A 27,082-nucleotide genomic window follows, 5' to 3' on the forward strand; every position below is an offset into this window, starting at 1 on the left:
CAGGAGAGGGACTAAGTGACCCTTAACCTCCCTTAGAGGAGCTCAGGCTAGCTTCTTACTATTGACAAGGAGCCATTAGATAATAAATCAATAGTAATAAATCAATAATAAATTCTTGTTTACTGAGCACCTGCTCTGTGCCAGGAACTTTGCTAAGTGCTTTACATACATTTGGTCCTTAAAATAATCCTAGGGCGTGGGTCCCAATAATCTCACAGATGTTTAGTCACCTTCTCCATGTCTCGCAGCTAGGAAATGGTTCAAGTGGAAATCAAACCTATTTCTTCCTGACTCCAAAACCTGGACCCTAAAATAGTATGTACGGGCAATGGAGGCAGGCATAGCGGAGCGTCTCCATCTTATTTTGGGGAAAACATTAGTGATGAGTCATGGGGCAGAACTGAGGGGTCTTGTTGCTAACTCTCTACTGGCATCTTGCTATACAGACTTCTAGCTATTCCCTGAGGCTCCGAGCCACAGACAGCGGGCGGCCCCCACTGCATGGGGACACAGACATCGCTATCCAAGTGGTTGATGTCAATGATAACCCGCCGAGGTTCTTCCAGCTCAACTACAGCACCTCCGTCCAGGTACGCTTGAGCTTCCAAAGACATCTTGAGGCCTTCCTCCCTTCATCTCCCTCCTAGTGGAGGGTGCTCACCACTGATATCAGTTCACCCAAACATGGGCTGTGACCTTGCCAACTGATATCCTTAATGGCAACACAGCCTGCAAAAGGGGACTATGAATTACAGCATTAACAAATAATCGGGCAATGTGCTAGGCACTTGCACATCCATTACGTCATTTGGGACCTGCATAGCTGCATGAAACAGGTAGTACGGTAACCACTGCCCCCCGCCCCCTTATTCGTGGTTTTGCTCTCTGTGGTTTCAGCCAGGCTGACCCCTAGTCAGTCACGGTCCAGAAGCTGGTGATCCCCTTCTGACATATCATCAGAAGGTCAGTAGTAGCTTAATGTACATCACACAGGCTGTGTGCTTATGTCGTTCATCTTACGTCACTTCATCATGTAGGCACCTTACTATCCTCACATGGTCACAAGAAGAAGGGTGAATACAGATACTTAGAGAGAGAGAGAGAGACCATACTCACATAACTTTTATTAGAGTATATTGTTATAATTTTCTATTTTATCATTATTGTTATTAATCTCTTATTGTGCCTCATTTATAACTGAAACTTTATCATAGGTATGTACGTATAGAAAAAAATCCCAGTATATACAAGGTGTGGTTACTATCCATGGTTTTTGGCATCCACTGGGGATGTTAGAACATATCACCAAGGAAAAGGAGGCCTACTCTGTCCACTTTACAGGTTTTTAAAATGGAGGTGCAGAAATGTGCCATTGTTAGAATGTGGCAAATCTGGGATTTAAACGCAGAAGATTTTCCAGATCTCATGCTATTTTCATCATACTGATGGTTTACAAGTGGGATTTGAAGAGGGCCTAGGGATTCACCGGGGAATTGTGACCATAAGAAGTGAGGGAGGTGAGGACGAGGATAAGACGGCAGAATCATGGGTCCTGCTATGTATCAGCCAGAGTCATTCACTTGTTTGTGTATTATGAGTATTAGGTAGGATGCTTTGACTGCCAATAACAGATTATCTGACTAAAACCTTGTTAAATAATAAAGATTTATTTCATGTAACAAAAGGTATGATGGTGGGAAGTTCTATTCCAGAATTGGTTATTTCACCAGAAAAACAGTATCACAGCTTTGAGCTAGCTTCTTTGAAATTCCCTCACCTTCTTTCTCATGGTTACAAAATGGCTGCTGCAGCTCCAGCATCACATCCTTGTCTAACCATCTTCAAAGGCAAACAGAAGGGGACTTCCCCCACTCTGTTTTTAGCAAAGACGAAAACTTCTTAAAACCCTCATCTTGTTGACTTCTCCAATGATCAGAATCAGATTACATGATCAACATTAAACCAAAAACTGGCACTTGAAATCAGATTTTATAACTGACTTAGACCAATCATAGTCCATCTCTTCTTAATAAGGACACAACTTTTCTGAGATACGGCCACCCCACACCTGACTTACAAAAAGTCAGGTTTTGTAAGAAAGGAAGGAAGGAATGTCTACTGGATAGGCAACCATTAGTTTCTGTCCATCGGATTTCTGTTCATAGATAGGATTTTGTTGCAAAAAGACAGTGAACCACCACTGTGTTATAGATACTGAATTCCCATGTTATGGAGCAAAGACTGGAACAGTACCCAGGAAATCTATTTTTTAGTTGAATTCCTACTCGTTTTTAAATGTTCTCATTGAGTGGCTGTTCCATTGGTCTTCTAAGCAGGAAACCATTTATAAGTGTTCGGTTGACCCTACGAATCCCAAAATTTCCACGTGGATCCCAGGCGCTTACGAATTTATATACATGAATCGCCAGCTGTGTGAACTTGCACAAGTCACCTTCTGTAGGATAAGGGGACTCTAGGGACCCTTCTGGCCTCCAAGGGCTTTGTTTCTAAGACCCAGCACCGCCCTCAGGAAGCTCTTGGTCAAGATTGGCGGAGCCAACAACTAATTCAGAGGCTGGCAGAAGGAATGAATGAATGAATGAATGAATGACAGCTCGAGGCCCAGACATGGCCTGAGAGCAGCCAGAGTGCTGAGGACTCAGCCCGGAGGAGGGGACCCAGAAAGATGCAAAAGGAAGGACTGGGATTCATTTTGCTCTTTGATTTCCTGTCACTCTCTGTCTCAGGAGAACTCACCCGTTGGCAGCAAAGTCCTGCAGTTGATCCTGAGTGACCCAGACTCCCCCGAGAACGGCCCCCCCTACTCATTCCGAATCACCAAGGGGAATGATGGCTCTGCCTTCCGAGTGACCCCTGATGGATGGCTGGTGACCACCATGGGCCTGAGAAAGAGAGTCCAGGAGTGGTATCAGCTTCAGATCAAGGTGAGAGCTGTGTTGGGCCACTGGTGGTGACCATGGGGACAGTAATGTGCTGGCAAAAGCACTGTCAGTGCTCCTATTATTAGGGGGAAGTGTACAGAGCTCTCACTAGGTGCTGGGCCCTGGGTTAAGTGCTCCACGGGTCTCATTGCATTAAATCCTCGCAATGGGCTTTAGGGCAGGTACAATTACCACCCCCGCTTTACAGATGTAGCAACTGAGGCACAGGGAGCTTGAGCGCCTGGCTTAAAGCAATACTGCTAATAAGCGGCAGAGGTGGGTTGCTCCAGACCAAACACTCTGACCCTAGAGCCTAAGCTCTTAATTCCTACACTGCCTCCAGGCAGAACCATACCCTCACTCTGGCTCTAACTCCCTGAGCCAGAACAGCTCTCTGAACCTCACAGAAATCGGTGTGGGGTCCAAACTGGAGAACATATATACGTGTGAAGGGGATTACGGTGATGTTGCAAAGGGCAGCCCGAGAACAGCCAAAGTAAAGTTGTCAAGATGGTGGCTAAACGTTTCTTCTTCATTTAATTCCCTCAAATCCCTTTCTTAAATCTCAAGTCACAGTGGATCCTATTGTGCTGTGAACTTCTTCCCTGGGATCAGGATGACGGATCCATCCATTCATCCAGCCAGCCAGTCAGTCATTCACTGAGTCTTTGAACAACTATTGAGCACCCATCACGTGTCAGCCCCTATGCTTGCTGCTAATAATGTAGCAGGTGGAAAGAAGGGGATGGTCCTCATGGGCTTTTGATTCCAATCACGGAGATAAACAATAAACAGATGAAGAAAGAAAGTGATGAGAGGCTCATAGGGCACAGGGGAGACATATTCAGAGGATGGCTGCCCTCACGAGGAGGGGACCTATGAGCTGGGACCTGAGAAGTGAGCTGTGTGAAAATGGGCAGGAAAGTGTCACAGGCAGGACAAGATGAGCCAATGTCTCAAGCCAAGAGTTCAAGCTCTGGAACAAGCTCTTGAAGTGGCGTCAGATGGAGCTAATGTGGTCGGCGTGGTGATCTATAATGGGAATAAGCTGAAGACATGGGGTGGCTGGGTCATGGAGGTCTCATAGCTTGGGTGACCATATACGTGAGGTCCAAACTGCGACGCTCTTGAGAGGGAGAGAGGCGCTAAAAACATTCATTGGCGATCGTTGAGCCACAACAGGATCAATTAGTGAAAATCAAGACTGACCCGGGCAAACCAGAAAGTACAGCCAATCCTAACTATAAGCCTTGGTATTACTTTTATTACTACTTCCAATCCCAGCTGGAGCCAATGGTGCTGAAACCTTGAGCTGATAATGAAGACGCAGGGAGTGGATAGATTAGGGACAAGCTCTGCATGGAAATAAACAGGAGTTGGTGATAGATTGGAAACGGGGGGGCGGGGGAGAGAAGAATCAGGGGTGACTCCCAGGTTCCTGGCTCCAGTGAAGACTGGGTGGTGGGGCCACTTATGAGGCTGGAAAGATGGTGGGGTGGGGGAAGAACAGGTTTATGGGGTAAAGTGAGGATCCTGTTTTGCACCGGTCACCTTTCAGGTGCCCATGAGACATCTAAGTGTCCAGCAGGTAGTTGGGAATGAGAATCTGCAGCTCAGCACACAGGTGTGGGCTAATGTAGAGGGTTCTCAAAGCTCAGGGCATGGACATGACTGCCTAGGGAGAGATGAAAGAGAACAGCTTCCTGAACTCTGTTTCTTGACCCAGACAATCGCTCGGTAACTATCGGCATCACCATCTCCTGCATTTGTCCTGTATTTCCACTTTCCTTCACTGGGAGGTACTAGAGGCCAGCAAAAAAATGGGCTATGGACCCAGGTAGGAGTTCAGATTCTGCTCGGGACTTAACCTGCTGTGTGACCTTCGGCGAGTTACTTGACCTCTCTGAGCCTCAGTTATACCTGCTGTAAAATGGGAGATTTTGTGGCATCTATCTCGTAAGAAAGGCAAGGGTTTGGGTTAGTGCTGATATGCTATCTCATATATGCACCGGAAACATTTAAAAGTGACTGGCACACAGTTTTGCTCACAGTGATGCCAGCTGTATGTTATACTTAGCAGTAGTCTTAACTACTGTCGTTGCTCTTGATGACCTCATCAGTGTTACGCACAAATCCCAGTACTAGGTGTCATTTCACAACCTTCTCCCCCCCTTCAAAGGACGGGAATAAGATACGACTCTAGAGAAAGTCGTGGAGGCCCTGGGCTGACAGCTGTGAAAATGATAACGTCCCTGAGGAGAGGAAGGATACTTCGTTCTTGCTAATCTGGACACAAAGTTGCAGGGATGCTTGGCAAAATGTGAAAGGAAAAAGGCATTTTTTATTTACATTCTCTTCCTTGCTTAACTGAGGTCACGGCATGGCCTTGTTAAAACCTTCGTGGCTTTTCATGACTCTGACATAAAACCTGACCTTGTGCTCCTCAGCCCGTAAGTGACTGGGCGGCCTCCCTCGAGCCCTCCTCTGCCCTCAGCCCTGCCCACTCGCTCCAGCAGCCGGGGCCCCTTTCTGCTTGGTCGAGCTCATCACGCTCTTTCCACCCGAGGGCTTGACGCTTGCTGTTCCCTGTGTCACCTGCTCTTCTCACCTCTCCTCACCCCTCAGGACTCAGCTCCTCAGAGATGCCTCCCCTCCCACCTGATCTGGGTTAGGTCCCTTTCACTCTTCACATCTCTGCCCCATGCTCCAGTGATTTCCTTCACGGTACTTCCTCCGAGTCTGACATTCCCTTGTGTATTTAGTGATGTATCTATTGTCTCTGGCCTGTGGAAAGGACTCAGCGAGTATCTGTTAGCTGAGGGACAAAGGCCCACTCCAGCCCCAATCACATAGTAAAGGGGTGTCCAAGGAGAACCTCCTTAGGCTGACAGGGACCACCAAGGATGCACATAGGAATCACGAAGAGACATGTGATGTGTCGCTTAAGGAAGGAGACAGGGGGCACCTGGGTGGCTCAGTCGGTTGAGCATCCGACTTCGGCTCAGGTCATGATCTCACGGTCCGTGAGTTCGAGCCCTGCATTGGGCTCTGTGCTGACAGCTTGGAGCCTGGAGCCTGCTTCCGATTCTGTCTCCCTCTTCCTCTGCCCTTCCCTGCTGGCACTCTGTCTGTCAATAATAAATAAATGTTAAAAAATTAAAAAAAAGGAAGGAGACAGAACGAGGGACGTTGGAGAGGAAGGAGGCTCGCGTTCGGGTGGCCAGAGAGATTTAGGAAGAGGCTCGGAGAGATGTCAAATGAGGAAAGGGAGCTCAGCTTTATCATGTGGTAGGGGATGGAACTCCCTCCACAAAACCTCCGGTGTGTTTGGAGTCCTTGTTTTCTTTTTCACCTCTGACAGCGCGTGGAGCCTGCCCCCTGAGCGGAGAGACCAGGCTGCCCAAGGAGGCCCGGCCTGGTCTGGGCCACCGCCAGCTGCAGCCCATGGTGACGGCAGTGCCTGTTCTGTCCACAGGTGTCAGACAGCGGCATCCCTCCCCTCTCGTCCTCGACGTCCGTCAGAGTCCACATCACGGAGCAGAGCCACTACCCACCCTCGGCCCTGCCACTGGAGATCTTCATCACCGTCGGGGAGGAGGAGTTCCAGGGGGGCATGGTGGGCAAAATCCACGCCACAGACCGAGACCCTCAGGACACGCTGACCTACAGCCTGGCAGGAGAGGAGACCCTGGGCAGGCACTTCTCAGTGGGCGCAACTGATGGCAAGATTATCGCCACCCAGGGCCTGTCTCGCGGCCGCTATGCTTTCAACGTCACCGTCGATGACGGGACCTTCGCCACCACTGCCGGGGTCCACGTCCACGTGTGGCACGTGGGGCGGGAGGCTCTGCAGCAGGCCCTGTGGATGGGCTTCCACCAGCTCACCCCGGAGGAGCTGGTAAGTGACCACTGGAGAAACCTGCAGAGGTTCCTCAGCAACAAACTGGACATCAGACGAGCTAACATCCACCTGGCCAGCCTTCAGCCTGCAGACACCACGGCTGGGGTGGACGTGCTCTTGGTCTTTGAGGGGCATTCCGGAACCTTCTACAAGCTCCAGGAGCTGGCATCCATCATCACTCGCTCGGCCGAGGAGATGGAGCAGTCGGTGGGAATTCAGATGAGGTCAGCCATGCCCGTGGTGCCCTGCCAGGGCCCGCGCTGCCAGGGTCAAAGGTGCCAAGAGACGGTGCACCTGGACCCCAGGGTGGGACCCACCTACAGCACAGCCAGGCTCAGCATCCTGACCCCGCGGCACCGCCTGGAGAGGAGCTGCTCTTGCAATGGTGAGTGACGGGCTTCTCCAAGACACCCAGCACTGCGGGGCTCAGCCAGACTGGCTCTGGGGGTGGAGATCCCAGGGAGGCCCCGGGGGGTAGTGAGAGGGGGGTTTTAACAGGGCTAAAGGCCACAGTCCACAGGCCACCGCGAGACAGGTGGCAGCCTCCCCAAATCTGGTCATGGAACAGCACCCCATTCCCGGCCACTTTTTGGAGTTTTGAAAATAACAGTCAGGAATCAAGAGGCAAGTAAGTAGCATGATGGCTAAGAGCAGACTCTGACATCAGACTGCCTGGGTTTGAATCCCAGCTCTGCCCCTTGCTCGCCAACTAACCTCAGGAAAATGATCTAGCCTCTCCGTGCCTTTGGGCGGTTAGAGGAATTAAATGAGTGTTAAATGTCAAGGGCTTTCTAAAAAAAAAAAAAAAAAAAAGAACCAAATAGAAGTGAAAAAATAAAATAAAATAAAAATAACAAATAAGTATCAAGGGCTTGCTTAGAAAAGTGCCTGATAGGGGCACCTGGGTGGCTCAGTTGGTTAAGCCTCCGACTTTGGCTCAGGTCGTGACCTCACGGTTTGTGGGTTCGAGCCCCGCGTCCGGCTCTGTGCTGACAGCTCAGAGCCTGGAGCCTGTTTCAGATTCTGTGTCTCCCTCTCTCTCTGCCCCTCCCCTGCTCATGCTCTGTCTCTCTCTCTCTCTCTCTCTCTCTCTCACTCAAAAATAAACAAACAAAAAAAAAGTGCCTGACATACAGACAGTGGTCAGTAAACACGAGTTACTGCTACTTCTTCTACTGTTATTACTGCTACAGTGTGGTGCTTATAATCTCAAGATTTAGACTAGACAGCTCAGATTCAAACCCCAGCTCCACCTCTTGCTAGCTGTGTGACCTTAGGTGGGTTGCCAAATCCCCTGAACTGTAGTTTCTCAACTATAAGGTAATGAAAATATTACCATCTGCCTTCTGGAGTAGGTTTGGGGAGTAAATTATTTAATGGATATAAAAGCACTTAACCTTTGTCGGGCCCATCATAAGCACCCCGTCAGTGATGGTTGCCATTCACACGGTGGCGGTGGTTGCTAGAAGGACTCTGCTGTGCGCCAGGCACTGTGTCTACGTTACCTGAACTGACTGTCACCAACACCCTGAGAAGCAGGGTCACCAGATCCAACTACAGTGGAAACTGAGGGATGGGGATTGTGTTGGTTTGCTCAACGCTGCACAGCCTCCAACGAAGGGCTGGTTACTTAAATAGCCATGTGTCCTACTCTAAAGCTTGAGCTCTTTACCGCAACCCACAGGAAGTTAGTTTTCTGATTAGACTCAACTCCAGCACCCCTGGCGTCAAGAATCAGTGTTCTGGACCCGCTTAGGGATGTTGGCAAAGGGAAAACGGCATCGCCTCCCCTTCACCATTGCCCCCTGACTGGCCTGGCCTACCTTTATGGGTCTCCCCAGTTTGCATTAGGGAAATTCTTTCTCCAAAGATTTGTGGGCTTTTTCTAGGTCCCACTGTATTCAGGCTGGGTGAGCTACTCTGGGTGGGTGTGGGAGGGAAGGGTTTCCCTTCTGTGTCTCTTGCCCCAGGGTTGCCTGCAGGGAACGCTGTGCTGGCTGAAGGTTCTCATGCGGTCACCTGGCACCAGACAGTGGAGGTTCTAAAATTCATGCTTATTCAGAATCATCTGAGGAGTGTGTTTTTAAAGAGAACTGCTCCTGCGTATCACCTCCAGAGTCTGTTATTCAGAAAGTCTTGGGTGAGGCCTAGAATTGGCATTTTTTAAATAAAGTTTTTAGGGGCGCCTGGGTGGCTCAGTCGGTTGAGCGGCCGACTTCGGCTCAGGTCATGATCTCGCGGTCCGTGGGTTCGAGCCCCGCGTCGGGCTCTGTGCTGACCACTCAGAGCCTGGAGCCTGTTTCAGATTCTGTGTCTCTCTCTTTCTCTGACCCTCCCCCGTTCATGCTGTGTCTCTCTCTGTCTCAAAAATAAATAAATGTTAAGCTGAGGGTTGATGGGGGGTGGGAGGGTGGGTTAAGCTGAGGGTTGATGGTGGGTGATGGGTATTGAGGAGGGCACCTTTTGGGATGAGCACTGGGTGTTGTATGGAAACCAATTGGACAATAAATTTCATATATTGAAAAAATAAATAAATAAATAAATGTTAAAAATAAATAAATAAATAAATAAATAAATAAATAAATAAATAAAATTTTTATTTCAATTCCAGTACAGTTGACATACTGTATGTGTTACATTAGTTTCGGGTGTACAATAGAGTGATTCAGTAATTCTATACATTACTCAGTGCTCGTCATGATAAATGTATTCTTAATGCCATCCCCCTATTTCTCCCATCCCTCCCCCCACCTCCCCCCTGGTAAATTTCAGTTTGTTCGCTACAGTTTAAAGTCTGTTTCTTGGTTTGTCTGTCGGTCTCTCTCATCCTCTCTCTCTTTTTCCTTGGAATTGGCATTTTTAAACAGCATCTCAGGTAGTTCTGAAGCAGGTGGTCCAAGGTCTACACTTGGAGAAATATTAGAGAGGCTGGCTCACCAATCACCAGAATCAATTAGGGTTGTGTTGTTACTTCTTAAAACATTTTGGTGAAATGCGGCACACAGAAGGATCCATGGACCCCTTGTACAGCACAACTAGTTTTCACAAACCAAACACATCCGTGTAACTAGCACCTGTATCAAGGATCACTTCTCGGGAACCTCCCTTGTCTCCCTTCCAGTCGCTACACCCATCGTCGGGAGGTTTTTTTAAATGCAGACTCTCGGGGCGCCTGGGTGGCCCAGTCCGTTAAACGTCCAACTGTTGGTTTCGGCTCAGGTCACGATCTTGCGGTTTTGTGAGATCGAGCCCTGCTTCGCCCCTTTCTGCGCTGACAGCGCGGAGCCTGCTTGGAATTCTCTCCTTCCCTCTCTTTCTGCCCCTCTCCCCCCTCACTCTGCCTCTGTCTCAATCAAAATTAAAAAATACACTTTATAAATAAATAAACAAAATGCAGATTCTCTTGTTCCTCCAGAACTACTGAGTCATACTCTCTGAGGGTAGAGCGTGGCATTCTGTATTTTAAAACTCTCTCCAGCTGGTCCTGATATTCAGCCAGGTCTGAGAATTCCTGATCTCCATCATCTTCAATATCCCATCGAGTAATGACCTACTACTACGGAATTGCCAGCATCAGAGAGTCTTAGACTTAGAGTACAACAGACTCTTAGGATCTTGAAATGCCATGTGCCTCAGGCTTTCTGGTTCTTCCTTCTCCTCTTGGCTTTTATTCTCTCTCTTCAACAATCTGGGAGATCTGGGGCCTATACAGCTGCTCCCCTTGCTGGACAACTGATAAGCTTATCCACACTGAGTTTTTAGGGATTCAACAACTGAACTCACTTCTGGGGAAGGTAGTAATCTGTATAATGTAGCATTTCCCAAGGCAGGCCCACACAACGCTATTTCCAAGGGCTTTGAATAGGTGGTCCACATAAGAGGGTCCCCTGGTCAAACAAGCAGGAGAAACTCAAGTTTAAGTGAAGACTCCTTACTCTGCAACTGTGTGTTACCAATTGCTACAGGGCGACGTGCGTGCAGGACTTTACAGAAGTTTGGGCCCCTTCCTTTATCGAAGGGTCCTCTCCACCTCTCACAGTGCTTCATATGGTTAAGAGCTTACTCAAATGGTTACCCTCCTAATGGTGAAGGAGAGATCCTGAGGCAAATGACCTTTGTGGTATTCCTGAAATCACATATATATGCAGAATCCTCTCCAATTCTACCTCCTTCTTCCCCCAGTGATGTCAAAAATAACACAGAAACTACATAGGGTAGAAATTTTCATGTCCACATATTTCATTGGTTACATTTCCAGCTTGATTCTTGCTTTCTTACTGGTTTGGGCTCACAGTTCCTCCCTCAAGCTGGGACCCAAGGCAAGAGTTTCTGGGGCCAAAAGAAAGCGTGCAAGGTGACGGCCCGTGTCTAGCTGCATGGCCCTGGACAAGTAACCCCCCCCCCTCAAGAAGCCTCATTCTTTCATCTATAAAATGTGAGCAATGTCACCCAAGGGTTGAATGAGACAAAGTCAGCTCGGGGACTCCAAGGGGACCTCTTCATAAGGAGTTGACATCTCTGGTTGCTTCTCCAGGTACTGCCACACGGTTCAGCGGTCAAAGCTTTGGACGGTACCGTCTTCCAGAGGCTCAGAACTGGCACATCCGGTTCCGTCTGAAAACACTCCAATCACAGGCTGTTCTCCTGTTCAGCAATGAGACAGTGTGTATCTCCCTGAAGGTAAGGCACTACAGCCTGAGGGATTTCACGTGGATGTGCCAGGCTGTTGGGGGGCAGCAGGGGGAAGAGCCAAGAAGCCCAGTTTCTGGCAAAGAAAATCCTGCATGGTTTTCAGGGACGATAGTGTGACTACTGAGTTAAGATGCAAGGCCTTCCACTTGTGAAGGCCAAAGCCCCCAACCTGGAGATCTACATCCAAGGACAACCAGAGGTCAGACTGCTCTGTGGGAGGAGAGGGAGCCTCTGAAGATAGAGGGAGAAATGGATGAGGCCACCTGGCCAGGGTGGTTTTTTGTTTGTTTGTTTGTTTGTTTGTTTGTTTTTGTCACTTTTGCTGCGTAACAGACAAGTGTTTCCCAAGATGGGTGGGAGGCTGGCTACACCAAGGTGTTCAAGGCTACAAACCCAGCATTAAGTTACATGGACTCACATGGAAGAAAAGTGAATTTTTTCAGCCCCTCTGATTACATCTCATAGGACATCTCAGTTTGCCTGCCTCCAACACTCAAGCCAATCTCCCAGGTTGACAAAGAAAAAGACTTTGGCAGCTAGTTAGAAATTATTATGCCATAAATATTTAGTGACCATCTACCTAGTGACAGGCGCTGTTCTAGATGCTTGGGTCTCATTGGTGAATAAGACAAAAATCTCTCTCAGAGTTTTCACCCTACAGGGGGAAGAAAGACAATAAATATAAATATAATGGCTCAGAAAATATAGTTTGTCCAAATGTGATAAGTGCATTGACTTAAAAAAAAAGGATAAGGGGGATCAGGAGGGTGGGGGGGGGTTTGCAGTTTTAAGTAAGGTGATCAGGGAAGGCTTCACTGAGTTGATAAGTGAACCATAATGTGAAGGGGGTGAGGGTAGACATCTGGAGGAACAGCGTTCTAGGGAGAGGGAATAGCAATGCAAAAACCTTTTGGTAGGAGAATGCTTAGCATGTTTAAGGAACATCCCAGACATTAGTAGTAGGAGTCGAAGTCAGATATATAATGGGATGAGGGAATACCTATAAGGTTCTCATAGGCCACTTAAGGGCTTCGGCTTTTATTCCAAGCAAAATGGAGGGCATAAGAAGTTTTGAGCAGAGAATTGACATGATGTGACATATTCAAAAGGGTCACCATGGCTCCGGTTGATAAGCAACTTTAGAGAAACAAGGATAAAAGCAGAGGGAACCAGCCAAGAGGCCATTGCAATAATTCAGGTGAGAGATGGTGGTGGTCTAGATCAGGGTAATGACAGTGCAACGGGAGGAAGGTTCAGAATCGGGTAGAGTTTTGAAGGTAAAGCCAACAGGATTTCCTGACGAATTGAATGAGGGCTGGGAGAGAAAGCAAGGAGTAAGTTTCAGCCTGAGTAACTAGAAGCAATGGAGTGGCTGCCAACAGACCCTGGGAAGGCTATGGGTAGAACAGGTTTGGGGAAGATTGATAGCTCAGATTTGGAGGTGTAAGTCTGAGATGCCTATTGAACTTCTAAGTGGAGCTGGATAAACAAGTATAGTGTCTGTGAGAAAGGTCTGGGGTAGAGATGAAGATCTGGGAGCATTCGGCATATACTCAGTATCGAAAGCCATGAAACTGAGTGAGATCACCAAGGAGTGTAGATTGGAAAAAAGATTAGACCAAGGATTCATCCTTGTGACACTTCAACATCGAGAGGCCTGGGGGAAGAGGAGGATCCAACAAAGGAGACTGAAAAGGTGCAGCCAGTGATGTGGGGGGGAAACCAAGAGTATCGTATCCAGGAAGCTGAATGAAGAACACGTATCATGAAGGAAGGAGGGACCAGCTGGTAATGTGCTGCTCTGAGAGGTTAAATGAGATGGGAAGTGATATTAATCATTGGATTTGACAACACAGAGGTCACTGAATACCCTGAAACCAGTGGTTTCTGTATCATGGTGGATGGTGGGTGGAATTTCGCTACAAAGAGGGAGCAAAGAAAGTGATATCTCATGGGTGAAGTGGGTTCAAGACAGTTTTTTTTTAAGATTAGAGCAATAACAGCATTTTTGTGATGACTGGAATGGCACAGTAGAGAATGAACAATTTGTGATGTAGAAAAAAAGAAAGAGTTGATGGAAACTCATCCTTGAGGAGGTAAGGGGGTTGTGATCTAGTGCATGAATGGAGAGACTGGCCTCCACCAAGGTGGGCAGATGTGATGGTAAGAGTGCCGATAAGTCCCGACCTGGTTGCTAAGAGCAAGGATGGGGAGGGGGAATCAGGAGTCTCAGGAGGGAGAAGTTGTGAGAATAGTCATCTGGGAGAGTAAACCGACTATGGAAGATAGCACCATAATTAGGCACCATGAAGGGCTCATTTGAGACTCACGGTCATGAAATTAAAGAGAGGTCAATAAGCAAGCCTGAATGTTTTTCTCCAGCCATGTTTACCTCCATGATGCTCACATACAGTTGGGGGACGGTTGGACTTTACCAGATTTGTGGGTTTGACAAGTGACTTCTACCAAGAAAGAGAGGACAGGAACTTGGCTATGGAATTTAAACTGGATAAGGAGACAAGTGAGGCCCTTACAGAGGTTGAGAGACAATGGAAAGATGATGGGACCAGTAGATTTGTGGTCCTAACCAAGTGAAAGGAGTGATTTAAGGACAATGTTTTGAGTCTACATTCTGTAGTAATAGTAAGTTTCCTTTTTAAGTATATAACAGTATAGGTAGTATTCAAGCAGGGCAAAAATTGGGAAAGTGGGGTACAAACAAGCAGCTACTTCCTATAAAACACTGGATTGGATTTTCAAATTTCACCCAGAAAAAGCTCTACACAGCCGAGTAAGCAGAAGTTCTATCTCTTGGCCACAGTAGTCCTATTTCTTGGGCTGAGGTAAACTAAAATGATTTAACCTAGTGTTTTCTCAGATTTCTTGATTTCAGGACTTTTCACACTCTTAAAAATAATTGAAGATCCTAGGGAAGTTTTGTTTATGTGGGTTACAGCTATCACTATTTTCAGTATTAGAAATTAAAACTGAGAAATGTTAAAATCTTTATTTATTAATTCATTTAAAAAGAGGGGCACCTGGGTGGCTTAGTCAGTTAAGCGTCTGACTCTCAGTTTCAGCTCAGGTCATGATCTCACTGTTCATGAGTTCAAGCCTCACATCAGGCTCTGTGCTAACACTGTGGAGCCTGCTTGGGATTCTCTGTCTCCCTCTCTCTCTGCCCCTCCCCTGCCCTCTCTCTGAAAAATAAATAAACTTAAAAAAAAAATAAAAATAACAAGAAACGTATTACACGTTAACACAAATGCCATATTTTTGTGAATAATAATTACATTTCCAAAATTAAGAAAAAAGAAAAGAGTGGCATTGTTTTACATTTTTGCATATCTCTCTTACACATGTATGGCTCAACAGTAGGCAGCTGGATTTTTATATGTACCTCTGTGTTCATCAGTTGTGGTAGCACATGTCTGGAAGTATATTCGTGAGAGAATGAGAGGAGAAAAGGCAAATAATATCTTAGGATTATTATAAAAATGGTCTGCCTCTGTGGATCCTCTTGAAAGGTCTTAGAGACCTACTTTGATTACAGTGGAACTGTTGAAGAAAAGAGGGGGGGTGAGGGAGGTTTTTGGTGTCCCTGAAGGCCAATGTTGAGGAATGCACTACAAAGGCCTGCAAAGAAGACTCCAAAAGACACGGTCTCAGTCAGCAAGGTATCTCTGGGCCTCAGTTTCCTCATCTGTGAAAGGAGATGCCATCCCTACCCAGATCATCCATGGCGTGTGGTAAGGGCCAAATGAGACCATAGACAGAAAAGTACTTTGAGGGCTTTTATACTCCACAAAGACAATGTCTAAACCAGCCTTAAAAGTCACCAAACGCTACCTCCCTGACCCATGAAGACACAACCGACATTCTTTGCCCGGGCAGCTTGTTAGCAGTGCTCTTCCAAGGACTTCTTGGCTTTGCTGATGGCATCTGGGCTTTCTTTGCAGCTGGTCGATGGAGTGCTCCAGCTGGAATACCGTTGCCCAGGTGGTTTCTATGGAAATCTTTCCTCCTGGCTCCATGTGAATGACCAAGAGTGGCACTCCGTTGTGGTGGAGGAGACAGACACTTCCCTTCGCCTCTTGGTTGACAGATCCAGCGACACCTCCCTCATGCTCCCAAAGAACTGCCGGGGTCTCAGGCCTGAAGGGGACCTCTTTCTGGGTGGCCTTGTTCTCTTGAGTTCTTCCCCAAATGTGTCCCAGGGCTTCGAAGGCTGCCTGGATGCAGTTGTGGTCAACGGAGAGGCACTGGAGCTGCTGGTCCATGGCAAGAAGGCATCAGGCTTGCTGGAAAGGCAGGCCCTCACCCAGTGCTGCGTGCACAGTGATGACTGCAGCCAAAACCCATGTCTCAATGGCGGAAGGTGCTCACAGACCCGTGGGGCAGGTAAGGGCTGGAAACGACTCCAAGGCTTATCCCAGGAGGCTCTTCAGAAGACCCTAGCCTGTTGACCTAGCAATCATATATCACTGAAGAGTTTACAAAGTATGTTCCTTCAGCACAGCGCCATGAGGGAGAGAGGGCGTTGGAACAAAGTCACCAATGGCTCCACTTGACAGCACAGGAAACTGCTGGGTTGTGTAAGGGATACCCAGATTGGTGAAAGGCACATGGCTGTCAGGGGAGAGAGGCATGTTTGGGGTGTAGATCCCAGTGGAGCACTCCTGCCCTCTGATTCCAAACGTCTCTCTCCTCCCCTTACTATCTCTTGAGTAACGGGTTGGGATCTGCTAGGTTTACACCATGGGGAGGCAGGAGTCTTTGTTCTTCCTCAACAAGGACTGACTTGTTTGGATGAGACAGGCACTAACAGGGACCTCTGGTGCCACAGGTTGAGTTCATCATACACCGTAGGGTTAACATTGGTCGGTGCCAAGTTTCTCTTTTTTATTGCCTTTTAATCTATACTCAGCTGCCTTTCCCCTTCCCCAAGCCCATAGGCAAGGATTTAAAGTTTGTTTTGTTTTTTTTTTTTTTTTTAACGTTTATTTATTTTTGGGACAGAGAGAGACAGAGCATGAACGGGGGAGGGGCAGAGAGAGAGGGAGACACAGAATCGGAAACAGGCTCCAGGCTCCGAGCCATCAGCCCAGAGCCCGACGCGGGGCTCGAACTCACGGACCGCGAGATCGTGACCTGGCTGAAGTCGGACGCTTAACCGACTGCGCCACCCAGGCGCCCCAAGGATTTAAAGTTTTTAAATGAGTTCTTGCAAACTGTACATTATTGGTTTTGCACATGCTTGAATTTCTGATTGTGTAAGTGATACGTAACCTTTTACACCGGTCCATCCACGCTGCCACAGTTCGTGTCCATTGCCACAGTACCCCAGCGTGCCCACGCGCCCTCATTCTCTCCCTCTCCGCTCAGCTAGCGGCGAGCACCCTGGTGGCTTCAACATCCCATCTCCATCAACAATGCTGCATGAATATCCTCACACGTATCTTCTTGGGAACCTGCAGGAGAACTTCCTCCAACACATGCACACACACCACGCCCAGGGATGGGATTCGCATGCCCAGAGAATGCAGATCATCATTTTGACTCAATAGGGCCAAATCGCTCTTCAGCGTGGCCACACAGCCTGCACTTTCGCCAGCAGGGCATGAGGCTCCTATATCTCTGTCAACACTCGGCATCCTCCCGTTTTCTCATGTTTGCCCGGGTGATAGGACTGTCGTTTCCATCTGCGAAATATCGAAGGAGGCCAGCCCTCCTGTCTGGCCGCACTACCAGGCAGCCGTTATCTTTCACCCTTGTGCCAGCTGCCTCCCTGCTCTCTCATTTCTCTGCCCCCACCTGCGTTTTCCAGCAGGGCTCCAGAGGGATCTTTATACAAAGCAGGTCTGAGTGCATCCGTTTCCTGCTTGGAACCTTGCAGTGGCTTCCCCTTGCTGTTAAGATGGAGTCCTAACTCCTAATTCCTGCATCAGGCTCTTGGCGGTGCTCTGGCCCCTCCCACCTCCCTGGCCCTGCAGCTCCCACTGTCCCTTGGCTCCCTAAGCTCTGTTGTTCAATGGTGATGACTAATACACCGATATTCTACACAACTGGTTCAATAGGTCGGAGTCCCAAATTTGCCATTTACCTCCTGTGTGAGCGCGAACAAGCGTCATATGTTCTCTGTGCCTCATTTCCTCACCCGCCATCAACCTGTACCTGTTGAGGATGACATAACCAGCTTCAGAGTTGTTATGAGGCTCAAATGGGCTAACACTTGAAGATTCTTAGAATGGTGACCAGCACTGAATAAGTGTTGTCTGGGACGATGAGAAGGATATCCACCACTATTCTTCAGATGCCGGTCCTCCGGAGACTATAAGTTGTGTGAGGGCAGGGAATCACGTCTTCTTGCCCAGCAGGGCAGCACGTGGTGCTCGTCACAGAAGGAGGCATTCGATAACTAAACGTGAACACGTGGGTCTGCAAACATGCCGAGGCCTCTCCTCTGTCCCGGAGGGCCTCTCAGCCTGCAGCTGCCTGACTGTCCCCCCTCTCCTCCCTCCCTCCCAGGGTATGTCTGCAGGTGTCCCCCACAGTTCTCTGGGAGGCACTGTGAACAAAGAAGGGAAAACTGCACTGTGACACCGTGCCTGGAAGGTGGCACTTGCATCCCCTCCCCTGAAGGAGCCTCCTGTAACTGCCCTCACCCTTACATGGGAGACAGGTAAGCATAGGGGAGACCACCTGCCATTGACTCCTCACCCTGGGTTTGGCCCCATGAGGGAATGAATGACGTCTGCACTCTGACCTCCGGAGAAGCCAATGGGAGACCAGGAGTGGAGTGCTCCAGCGACCTGGCTTCTTGGTCTTTTCCATGGGTGAGGCTTCTCCCTCCAACCACCTGCATCGGAGCACTCAGAGGAGAGTTCTTATTAAGATTTCTCAAGCCTTATTCTGAACCCACTGCATCAGATTCACTAGGTGGGGGTTCACGAATCTGCACTTCTAATCAGCTCCTCAGGCTTTTCTAATCTTTGCCAAAGTCTGAACATGGCTAAAGTTCTTACTCTCTTGCTCTGGACTGCGACTTCTCAGAGAGTGGCCCGGGGACAATGACTCCTCTAGACAAATGACTCCCCATTGTCCACTAGGACAATGACGCACTGTTGTGGGTCTCGAACCCCACTGTAAGCTACCTGTGCCTTGTATTATGTTGGCCTGGGGGAGTTCAAGAATCCTCAGATCCCTAGAATCCTAGAGGTAAAGAGGCCTGGCAATTATCTAGGTTTATGGCTCCCCAGCTTGGGAGCCTTTAAAAAATCATCAGGGATACTTGTGGAAAATACAGATTTCTGGGCCTACTATATCAGAATATCCAAGGAGTGAGGCCTGGGATTCTAATTAGAACAAGCTTCCAAGGGATCCCCTTGCTGTCAGTGTGTGCCTAAGATAGCCACTGATGTAGTTCACCCACTCACTTTACAGATGGGAAACTGAGGCCCAGAGAAGGAAAGGGCTGGTCCAAATCCCTCCACGTGTTTATGACCCAAGTCCTTTCTCTCAGCACCTGGCATTTCTGGCCTCACAGCACACCTCTCTGCAGTACATGTGCCACAGGGTACTTCCTGCCTGAAAGTGGGGTCTGCATTTTACGAGAGGAACTGGGGAGGACAATGTCTAACCCCAAAGGACAAACTGTTGGTGGTGAAGTTTTAGACACTGGGACTCAAGCAGGTTGGAGGAAGCCTTTCCCAGTATCCCTCAAAAGTGGACAAAACTGGCCACAGAAGCCTCCCTCCTATGTGCCTTGCTCCATGAAATGCCAAGCTGACGGTGATCAGAGACGTCATACAATTCCAAGTACTCTCTCTGAATAAGTTGTCCAATGTAAGGTCTGTGCAGGGTCACGTTGGGTTTCTGTGACCTCCTGAAGAACAGTGGGTAACACTGGCACCCTGTTGCCACGGCTGGGTGACTGCTGACTTGTAGCTGGGACTCTGACATTATTGCTGAGGACAGCTGGGTATGTTGGTTGCCTCGACCACAGTATACGATTGGAAGTCTCACCTTAATGATGGAGAGTATATCCAAAACCTAGATCTCATGAGTGGGAAATAGTGGATGGGCCTAGAGCCTAGATTCCAAATCTAGGTCATGAATGAACATGTAACTGACTCCCACACCCTACTGGTGGAGGGTGGAAAGTTCTAAACTTGATACGTGTGATCATTACCAACCCTTTTCTTTTTTTTTTTTTTTTTTTGGTTGAAAATCGGAGAAGGTGGGCTTGAGTGTAGGAGTCCATAAATCTTTGTGAGAGGGGACACGGAAAGGGAAGTGTAGTGACTCAACCCCCCGACTACTTCTCTGTCTCTGCAGGTGTGAAATGGAAGCAAGGGGCTGCTCCGAAGGTCACTGCCTAGTCACCCCTGAGATCACAAGGGGGGACTGGGGACAGCAGGAGATTCTAATCATCATAGCGGCCCTACTGTTTATCGTTTTAAGCACAGTTGGGCTCCTCTTCTACTGCCGCCGTTGCAAGTCCCACAAGCCCGTGGCCATGGAGGACCCAGACCTCCTGGCCAGGAGTGTTGGTGTAGACACACAAACTATGCCTGCCATCGAGCTCAACCCCCTGAGCGCCAGCTCCTGCAACAACCTGAACCAACTGGAGCCCAGCAAGACCTCAGGTCCAAATGAACTTGTCACTTTTGGACCCAGCTCTAAGCAACGGCCAGTGGTCTGCAGTGTGCCTCCCAGACTCCCACCAGCTGCAGTCCCTTCCCACTCTGACAATGAGTCCATCATAAAGAGGACATGGTCAGGCGAGGAGATGGGTCAGTATAGCCAGAGGCCCTCGGCCTCTGGTATTGATGGAATACGGTTGTAGACTTGAACACTCCATTACGTGAAGCCACCATCCAGTCTATCCCTTTGGGATGGGATATGAAGGGATGTGTTCAAGGTCACAGTGCACTAGTGGGCTGGACCAGATGCCAGGTCTCTGGCCTCAGACTCTGTGGCTCATTCCATTGCACCATGATCCCCCCTCATCCACATTTCAACTCATTCCAGAGGACTGATATCTATGGCAGAAGCCTGTAGACCCTGGATAGGGGTGAATGGGATCCCGGGGGGGGGGGGTGGTGAAGGGGAGCGGGGCTTCTGTACCTTTAGGCTTTTCTTCAAAAAGGAAAGAGCAGTAGTCCCAACTTCTGGCCATCCAGTCTGGAGGTACAGCAGCCTTGGGCCAGACCTGGCTGACTTACAGGAGGGACCTCTCACTTTTGGCTCACTAGGAGGTGAATTCATAAAGTGCTGTATATTTTCTGGTTTATTCACCAATAGTTGAAACAGGTATTTTCATAAACTTTTTGCTGATAGGGTAATTTGGGGCTCATAAAAACACAGTAACTTGTTCTAACTCACCCAACTATTTAGTAGCAAGGACAGAGCAAGGACCAAGGATGCCTGGTCTCCAATCTTCCAAGCCATATCTTATTTAATCATGCTCTGTGATAGATGCCATCACACCCCCCAAACCGTGTGTCTGTTTCCTTCAGTCAAGGAGACGTAAGTTACCGGTAGGAGCTGGGATGGAGTAGCTGGCCCCAGCAGCGGGGTGTGGGCCGTGTGGAGTCGTCCATATTCTTCCCTTATTCACTGACTCTTGGATCATCGGCACATATTTGCAAGAGGAGCTGGCTTTGGGTTAAACCTTTGGCCGTGAAGTCGGCCGTATTGAATTCTAGATATCAACCTAAGCTGTCAGAGACAACACGACGTAGAAAGCCACATTACCCGCCCCGCGCCCCCCCACTCTTTTGCCCATTTCTACCACATGCTGAATCATGTATAGTACCTATAAGGCCTGCGGAAACCTTTACCAGGGAAACTCAGAGCTCACCCTAACTTTCCATTTTCTTTCAGTGTGCCCAGCTGGAGCTACGGTCTGGCCCCCTACTTACTCCAGGAAGGAACGCTGGGAATACCCCCACTCTGAAGTGACCCCTGGCCCTCTGCCACCATCGCCTCACCGCCACCAGACCCCACCCGTGATGCCAGACCCCACTGGCCTCTATGGGGGCTTCCCCTTCCCACTGGAGCTGGAAAACAAGCGGGCACCTCTCCCACCCCGTTACAGCAACCAGAACCTGGAAGATCTGATGCCCCCACGGCCCCCCAGTCCCCGGGAACACCTGCTGGCCCCCTGTCTCAATGAGTACACGGCCATCAGCTACTACCACTCACAGTTCCGGCAGGGAGGGGGAGGGCCCGGCCTGGCAGAGGGGGGCTACAAAGGGGTAAGTATGCGCCTCAGCCGGGCTGGGCCCTCTTATGCCGACTGTGAGGTTGGGGGTGGGCATCCCACAGGGCGGGGCCAGCCCCAGGCTCCCCCCCACTATGAGGGCTCTGACATGGTGGAGAGTGATTATGGGAGCTGTGAGGAGGTCATGTTCTAGCTGTCCTCAGAGGGAGGCAGGTGGGAGGCCAAGGACTTGGCATCTTCCTTCCGTCTTGTACGAGTGAGATGAGCGTGGCTGGAAAAGGGGAGGGAAGCCCCCAGTCCAGGCCGCCATGCCTTGAAACGTGCTCTCCCAGACCCCCGGCTAGCCCCTGAGGATGGAGGGAAGCTGAGGGAAGAGCTCCAGAAATAGCACCAGGGCCCCCCCGCAGCAAGGGGCTGCGCAGAGCAGTTGACCCTGGAGAAACAGGACACACTGATTCCTGGGATGGACAAGAGGCAGTCTGTCTGGCTGCCTGCCACCTCTCAGTCCCCAGGGAGGCAGGGCCTGAACTACTGAGTCCGCTCTGCCAGGGTGCACCCTTACACCTACTCACAGCCCCATTCTGGAGGCAGAGGCAGGTCCGCGCCTGACAGGCCACAGAGACGGGGCCCAGGGTCATCTGACCCTGGAGGGCCACAACGCGTCCTCTAGGGGCTGAGAGGTAAGCAGTACGCAAGCAGGGACCAAGCCGGCTGTGCACCCTGCCTCATTCGTACATTACTCCAGCATCTGCTCCGTGTCGGGTACTGCGCTAGGCCTGGGGCACGATGTGAATGAGGGTGACAAGGGTTCCCGAGGAGCGTCGCTTGGCTCAGTCTCCTGGGGTCCCACTCGAATCCAGATTCCAAGGAACTTGCTCTGCCTCTATCAAGTCCCATGACCTTCCTCCAGCCAGGGCCGGTCAGGATTCGTGCAGCCCTGCGCCTTCTTTGTTAAGGAATTCAGACCTCATGGAACTCTGGGTTCTTCACCCCAAGTTTCTCAAGCACTTTGGGCCAAAGGCAAGAAGGACATAATTCTTCGTTTTTAAAATTCTTAGGCACTTTTCAACCTTGCTGTCTGGATGAGTTGCCAAAGGGATTTTCCTTCCCTAGACACAAGGAACTCCGAACTCCCACTCAGGGCATCAGGGCAGGGGGGAGGCACGGAGCCGGATGCTCTGCCTTTCCCTGCCTCTCCCTGCCAGCTCAGATGCCTGCCAATTGAAGTGTTACCTGCAGTGACTCAACCCTATGCATGGAGGGTCAGTGTGGGCACGTGTAGAGTGTATGTAGCCAGGAGCGGCAGTGACCGGGGTGGCCGTGCCACTCTCTCCCCTGCCAATCCCTTTCTCCGGTCCACTGCCTTTTCATGCGTGTTGTTTCTGGAGACAAAAGTCAAAAGGAAGAGCAATAGAGACTCTCACCCACCGGGTTGCTGCTGATAGTGAGAGGGAACTGTGTGGGTAAGGGTGTATTTGCATGACTGGTTCATAGCTGTGCGTGATGGTGTGTGTGACAGGATGACTGGTTTACATTGGTCATTTGTTGTTTTTTAACAATAAAGTATCTTTTTTACTGTTATTTTTCTGTGTCACTTATCCTGTTTGGGGCTGGGTCAGGGGAAGGGCCAAGGGTCTACGGGCCCTTCTGAGCTGAGGTTCATGGAATTTGGGGGCTAGGAGGGACCCCAGAGGTCATCGAGCACCGTGATTCCCAAACCTAGCAAAATGGCTAAAATGTAGATTTGTGAGCCCCCAACCCAGACAAACAAAATCAAAACCTCTGGCGGCGGGGCCCCGAACACTTGGGAAAAACGCCTCCAATTCCAACACAACTGCCTGCAGTGAGGGAACAAGTCCGCCAGTCAGCAGGTCGGGGAAAGGCCCAGGACGAGACTGGAGGGCTGCTGACCCCGGCCAACACTCTCTGCACCTCACAGCACTGGTCGGCGAGAGGGGACTTTCTAGCACAGGCCTGGGGGAGCCAGCCCTCCCGGTGCCCAGAGCCAGTCTATGGCTGGGCTGCTTCTCCATGGCTCGCCCTGAGGCCCAGCTGGTCCCGGGCTACTGTGGTCCACGTAGGCCCTGCAGTGACACTGAGACTGGAAAGCCCAGTCCCTGCCGCCGCGGTCCCAGTGGGGTGGGCAGAGAAGACACATCGTGGGAGGCACCACCGCACATTGTGGCTCTGCGGCCAGATAGGCTGGGCTCCAAACCCCTCTGCCACAGAGCAACGTGGCCCCGGGCAGGTATGAATTGGCGTTCCGATTTTTAGAAGCATAAACAATAAATGGTAACCTATGCTAGGAAGTAATACTAGATAGTATATAGATCGGATTAATTTATCAGAGCTGTGCAGGAAATCACAAACAGGCTAGTCCGGTGTTGCCCAGACTTCTGTTGTTTTGCTGACCACTTTTATGATTTTTGCCCTAATAGAATACCACCTGTGCCATTGTTTACTTAATAATTTTCTTTCAGTGCGTCCTGATTTGAAAAAAACATTTGTATTCACCCCAAAATGATATATGCATAAACTAAAGGATTTGAAAGTCGGTATTTGTTTTCTAGAACACACAAAAACACATAAACATTCAGATTTTTTAAATGACTGTCCAGGGTCCACTTTGGGAAACGCGGATCCACTGTACTTCATTCCTGATGTGCCTTATCCCCAGGCCCACAGAGGAGAAGGGTTTGTCTGAGGTCCCGCAGGTAGAACTTCACAGGCGTGAGGCCCACAGTCAAGTCTGTACCCAGCCTGGGAATCTCCCTTCAACACAACTTGCTCTCCCCCTGGATGGGGGAGCCTCTCTCCAGCCAGCCCCCCCTTTCCAGAACAGGCCCCTCTTTCCCAGTCTTCCTGAGCCTGCACCTTCATGTACCAACCAGCAGAGGGCTCTCTGAGATCAAGATCAGCCTACTGAGCTGTGGAAGACCCGAAGGTTTTTAGGGCAATTCTCCCATCTCAAGTCACTGGGGCTCTGGTTCCAACCATCCGAGTCTTACACAGCACAACAGTGGCAGAGAAAGGCAGACAGGCAGGTTTCCTGACTACCAGGCTGGGCGTTTTTACAGTTCCCCATAATCATCTTCATTCCCACCTCTTACTGGCACTTGCTATAGGACAGGTGCTGTGAAAGCACTTGGCATATCTTGTCCCATTGAATCCTCACAAAAACCTCATGAGGTAAGTACTGTCGCCTCCAGTCACAGACGGAGGAACAGAGACACACATAAATTAAGTGGCTTGTAACTTACATTAGTGACTTAAAGTAAGGTCACCAAGTTCACAAGTGACAGGGCCGGGATTCAATATGGGGCTGCCTGACTCCCGATCTTGGCTTTACATTTGGGTTCATGAAACAAACTGCAGGGGCACATCAGGGGATTGAGGGACAGCAGCAAGGAGGACTGAGAGGCTTCAGTCTAATGAGTTCAAGGCCTAAAGTGTCACATTATTCTAAGTGGTATTAACAGGCGAGTGTCCAGATCCTGGGAGGTGGGGTCTGCTCAACCCTGGGGTTCAACCCCAAGCCACTCCTGTGATCCTGCGTCCAGTTCTGAGGCCGGATCTTAAGAGTGCCACAGCAACCTTGAGTGGGGGCTAGAGGGCAGCCAGGAGGGGTGGGAGTGAGGACTCACAATCATGTCCACAGTAGAAGGGCAGCTGGAATTCACCAGACAACAGCAAAGGAGTTGTGAGCCTGCTCATTCAAAGGGCCGTGATGGGAGGCCGGGCTTGCACAACCGTACCATCACATTGGGTTGATGAAGGCCAATGTATCTTCCAGAAATTGGAGCACTGCCTAGGGTGGGGGGGGGGGGGCGGGGACACATGACATCCTGTGGGGAGGACTTATCTGGGGTGGAAGAAGGGTAGAGCCAAAGGCCTTGGGAGGAAAACCATTCTCATTTGGAAGGACGATTACAGATATTTGAAAAGATAGAAGGGGGAGAAAACAGGATATAAAGGTTTGAGATACGGAGTGCTTTGCCCAAGGCCCACGGCTAGTTCAGTGTGGAACATCAGGCCCATCTTCCTGGTACCCCACGGTGAAGTGGTGAATGCCGGCCTGTGGGGGCACCTGGCCCCAAGTGCTGGACAGCCACCCACGCTGCAGTGTCTAAGGACAGACTTTCAAAGACCTCAGGCAGCCTCTGCCAGCTCTGTCTTGAGGAGAGGCGCCAGAGGTCTCACTGAGTAAAAAGCAGGGACTTTCTCAAGGACCCCGCTGGGAAAAGACATTTAGAATTTTCTCAAGATTCCTCAACAAATCTCCAGGGTCGGACCAAGGAAAGGGCTTGCTTAGATTGATGCAAAACTAAAAGTAAATATAGTGACATCAGCTCTTTGGAGGCCAGGCACTATTCCCTACTCAAGGAAACCACACAAACCAATTAGTCACCAGCTAATTCCAGATACATAATTAGCCCCGCACAGACAAGCACGGGGAGATCTAGGCTGATCTGATCCTTGCTCAGGAAGCTCATGATCTAGGGAGTTGCCAAGCAGTCACAAATATCCAGCATAAGTAGACATGAAGCTACCCAGGCAAGGGATGTTACCGCTCTGCTGAGGAGGGAACCATAAATTCTGACTGACGCGGCCAGGGAGACTTCTAAAGAGGAGCAGCCATCTGAACTGGGCCTTAAAATTGAGCTTCAGATTTAGCACAGAGAGAAGGGCCAGCCAGGCCTAGAGGTTTTAAGTATTTGGGCAATGGCGGGTAGTCCTGGTGGGTTGAAGTCGGAATGTGGGAGACTAGGGCCTGGAAACGTCCTGTGTCCGCTGAGGGGTGTTGAGAGACAGAGTGAGTGGCAGGGAAGATCTCACGGGAAGTATAAGGTTTGGAGCCACACAGACCCGGCTCCACAACTTAGAAAGTGTGATCTTGGTTAAGTTGTTTAACCTCTCATGCCTCAGTCTGAAAAATGGGGACTTTACCAGCACCTCCCTTCACTGGATCGGAGTACTAGAAGTGATAATAATGATGCTTAGCGTAGTTAGCATAGTAAAGGTTCAAAAGACGTTAGCTATTTTATCACTAATATTAAAAAGTCAGATCTTTTCGTAGTATCCATAACCACACACTTACCTTTGTTCCATGGCCAGATTAAAAAAAAAAAATCTATTCCCCCAGCTAGGGGTAAGACGGGGCTAAACGTATTAAGGTAGTAGTTCTCAATAGGAGAGGGAGATGATTTGAACCCCCCAGTCCCCCCCCCCCCCCCCCCCCCCCCCCCCCGCCCAAGAGTACCTCTGGCAATGTCCGGAGACACTTTGGATCACCACAACTGGCATTTAGTGGCTAGAGAC

At 49.6% G+C, this 27,082-nt stretch overlaps 1 protein-coding gene across 1 annotated transcript in view; it reads left to right on the forward strand.

Annotated features, from left to right (window-relative positions):
- Positions 1-22,888, forward strand: part of FAT2 (FAT atypical cadherin 2) — a 61,294-nt gene extending 38,406 nt beyond the window's left edge. Inside the window, exons 16-23 of the mRNA XM_030328923.1 lie at positions 447-590; positions 2,748-2,945; positions 6,418-7,228; positions 11,378-11,523; positions 15,495-15,936; positions 18,064-18,217; positions 19,873-20,330; positions 21,424-22,888. Of these exons, the coding sequence (XP_030184783.1) occupies positions 447-590; positions 2,748-2,945; positions 6,418-7,228; positions 11,378-11,523; positions 15,495-15,936; positions 18,064-18,217; positions 19,873-20,330; positions 21,424-21,956 (2,886 nt within the window). The 3' untranslated portion in view covers positions 21,957-22,888. The remainder of the gene's footprint in view (positions 1-446; positions 591-2,747; positions 2,946-6,417; positions 7,229-11,377; positions 11,524-15,494; positions 15,937-18,063; positions 18,218-19,872; positions 20,331-21,423) is intronic.
- The last annotated feature ends 4,194 nt before the right edge of the window (positions 22,889-27,082 follow it).

This window comes from Lynx canadensis, chromosome A1, assembly GCF_007474595.2.
Source record: "Lynx canadensis isolate LIC74 chromosome A1, mLynCan4.pri.v2, whole genome shotgun sequence".
NCBI lineage: Eukaryota > Metazoa > Chordata > Mammalia > Carnivora > Felidae > Lynx > Lynx canadensis.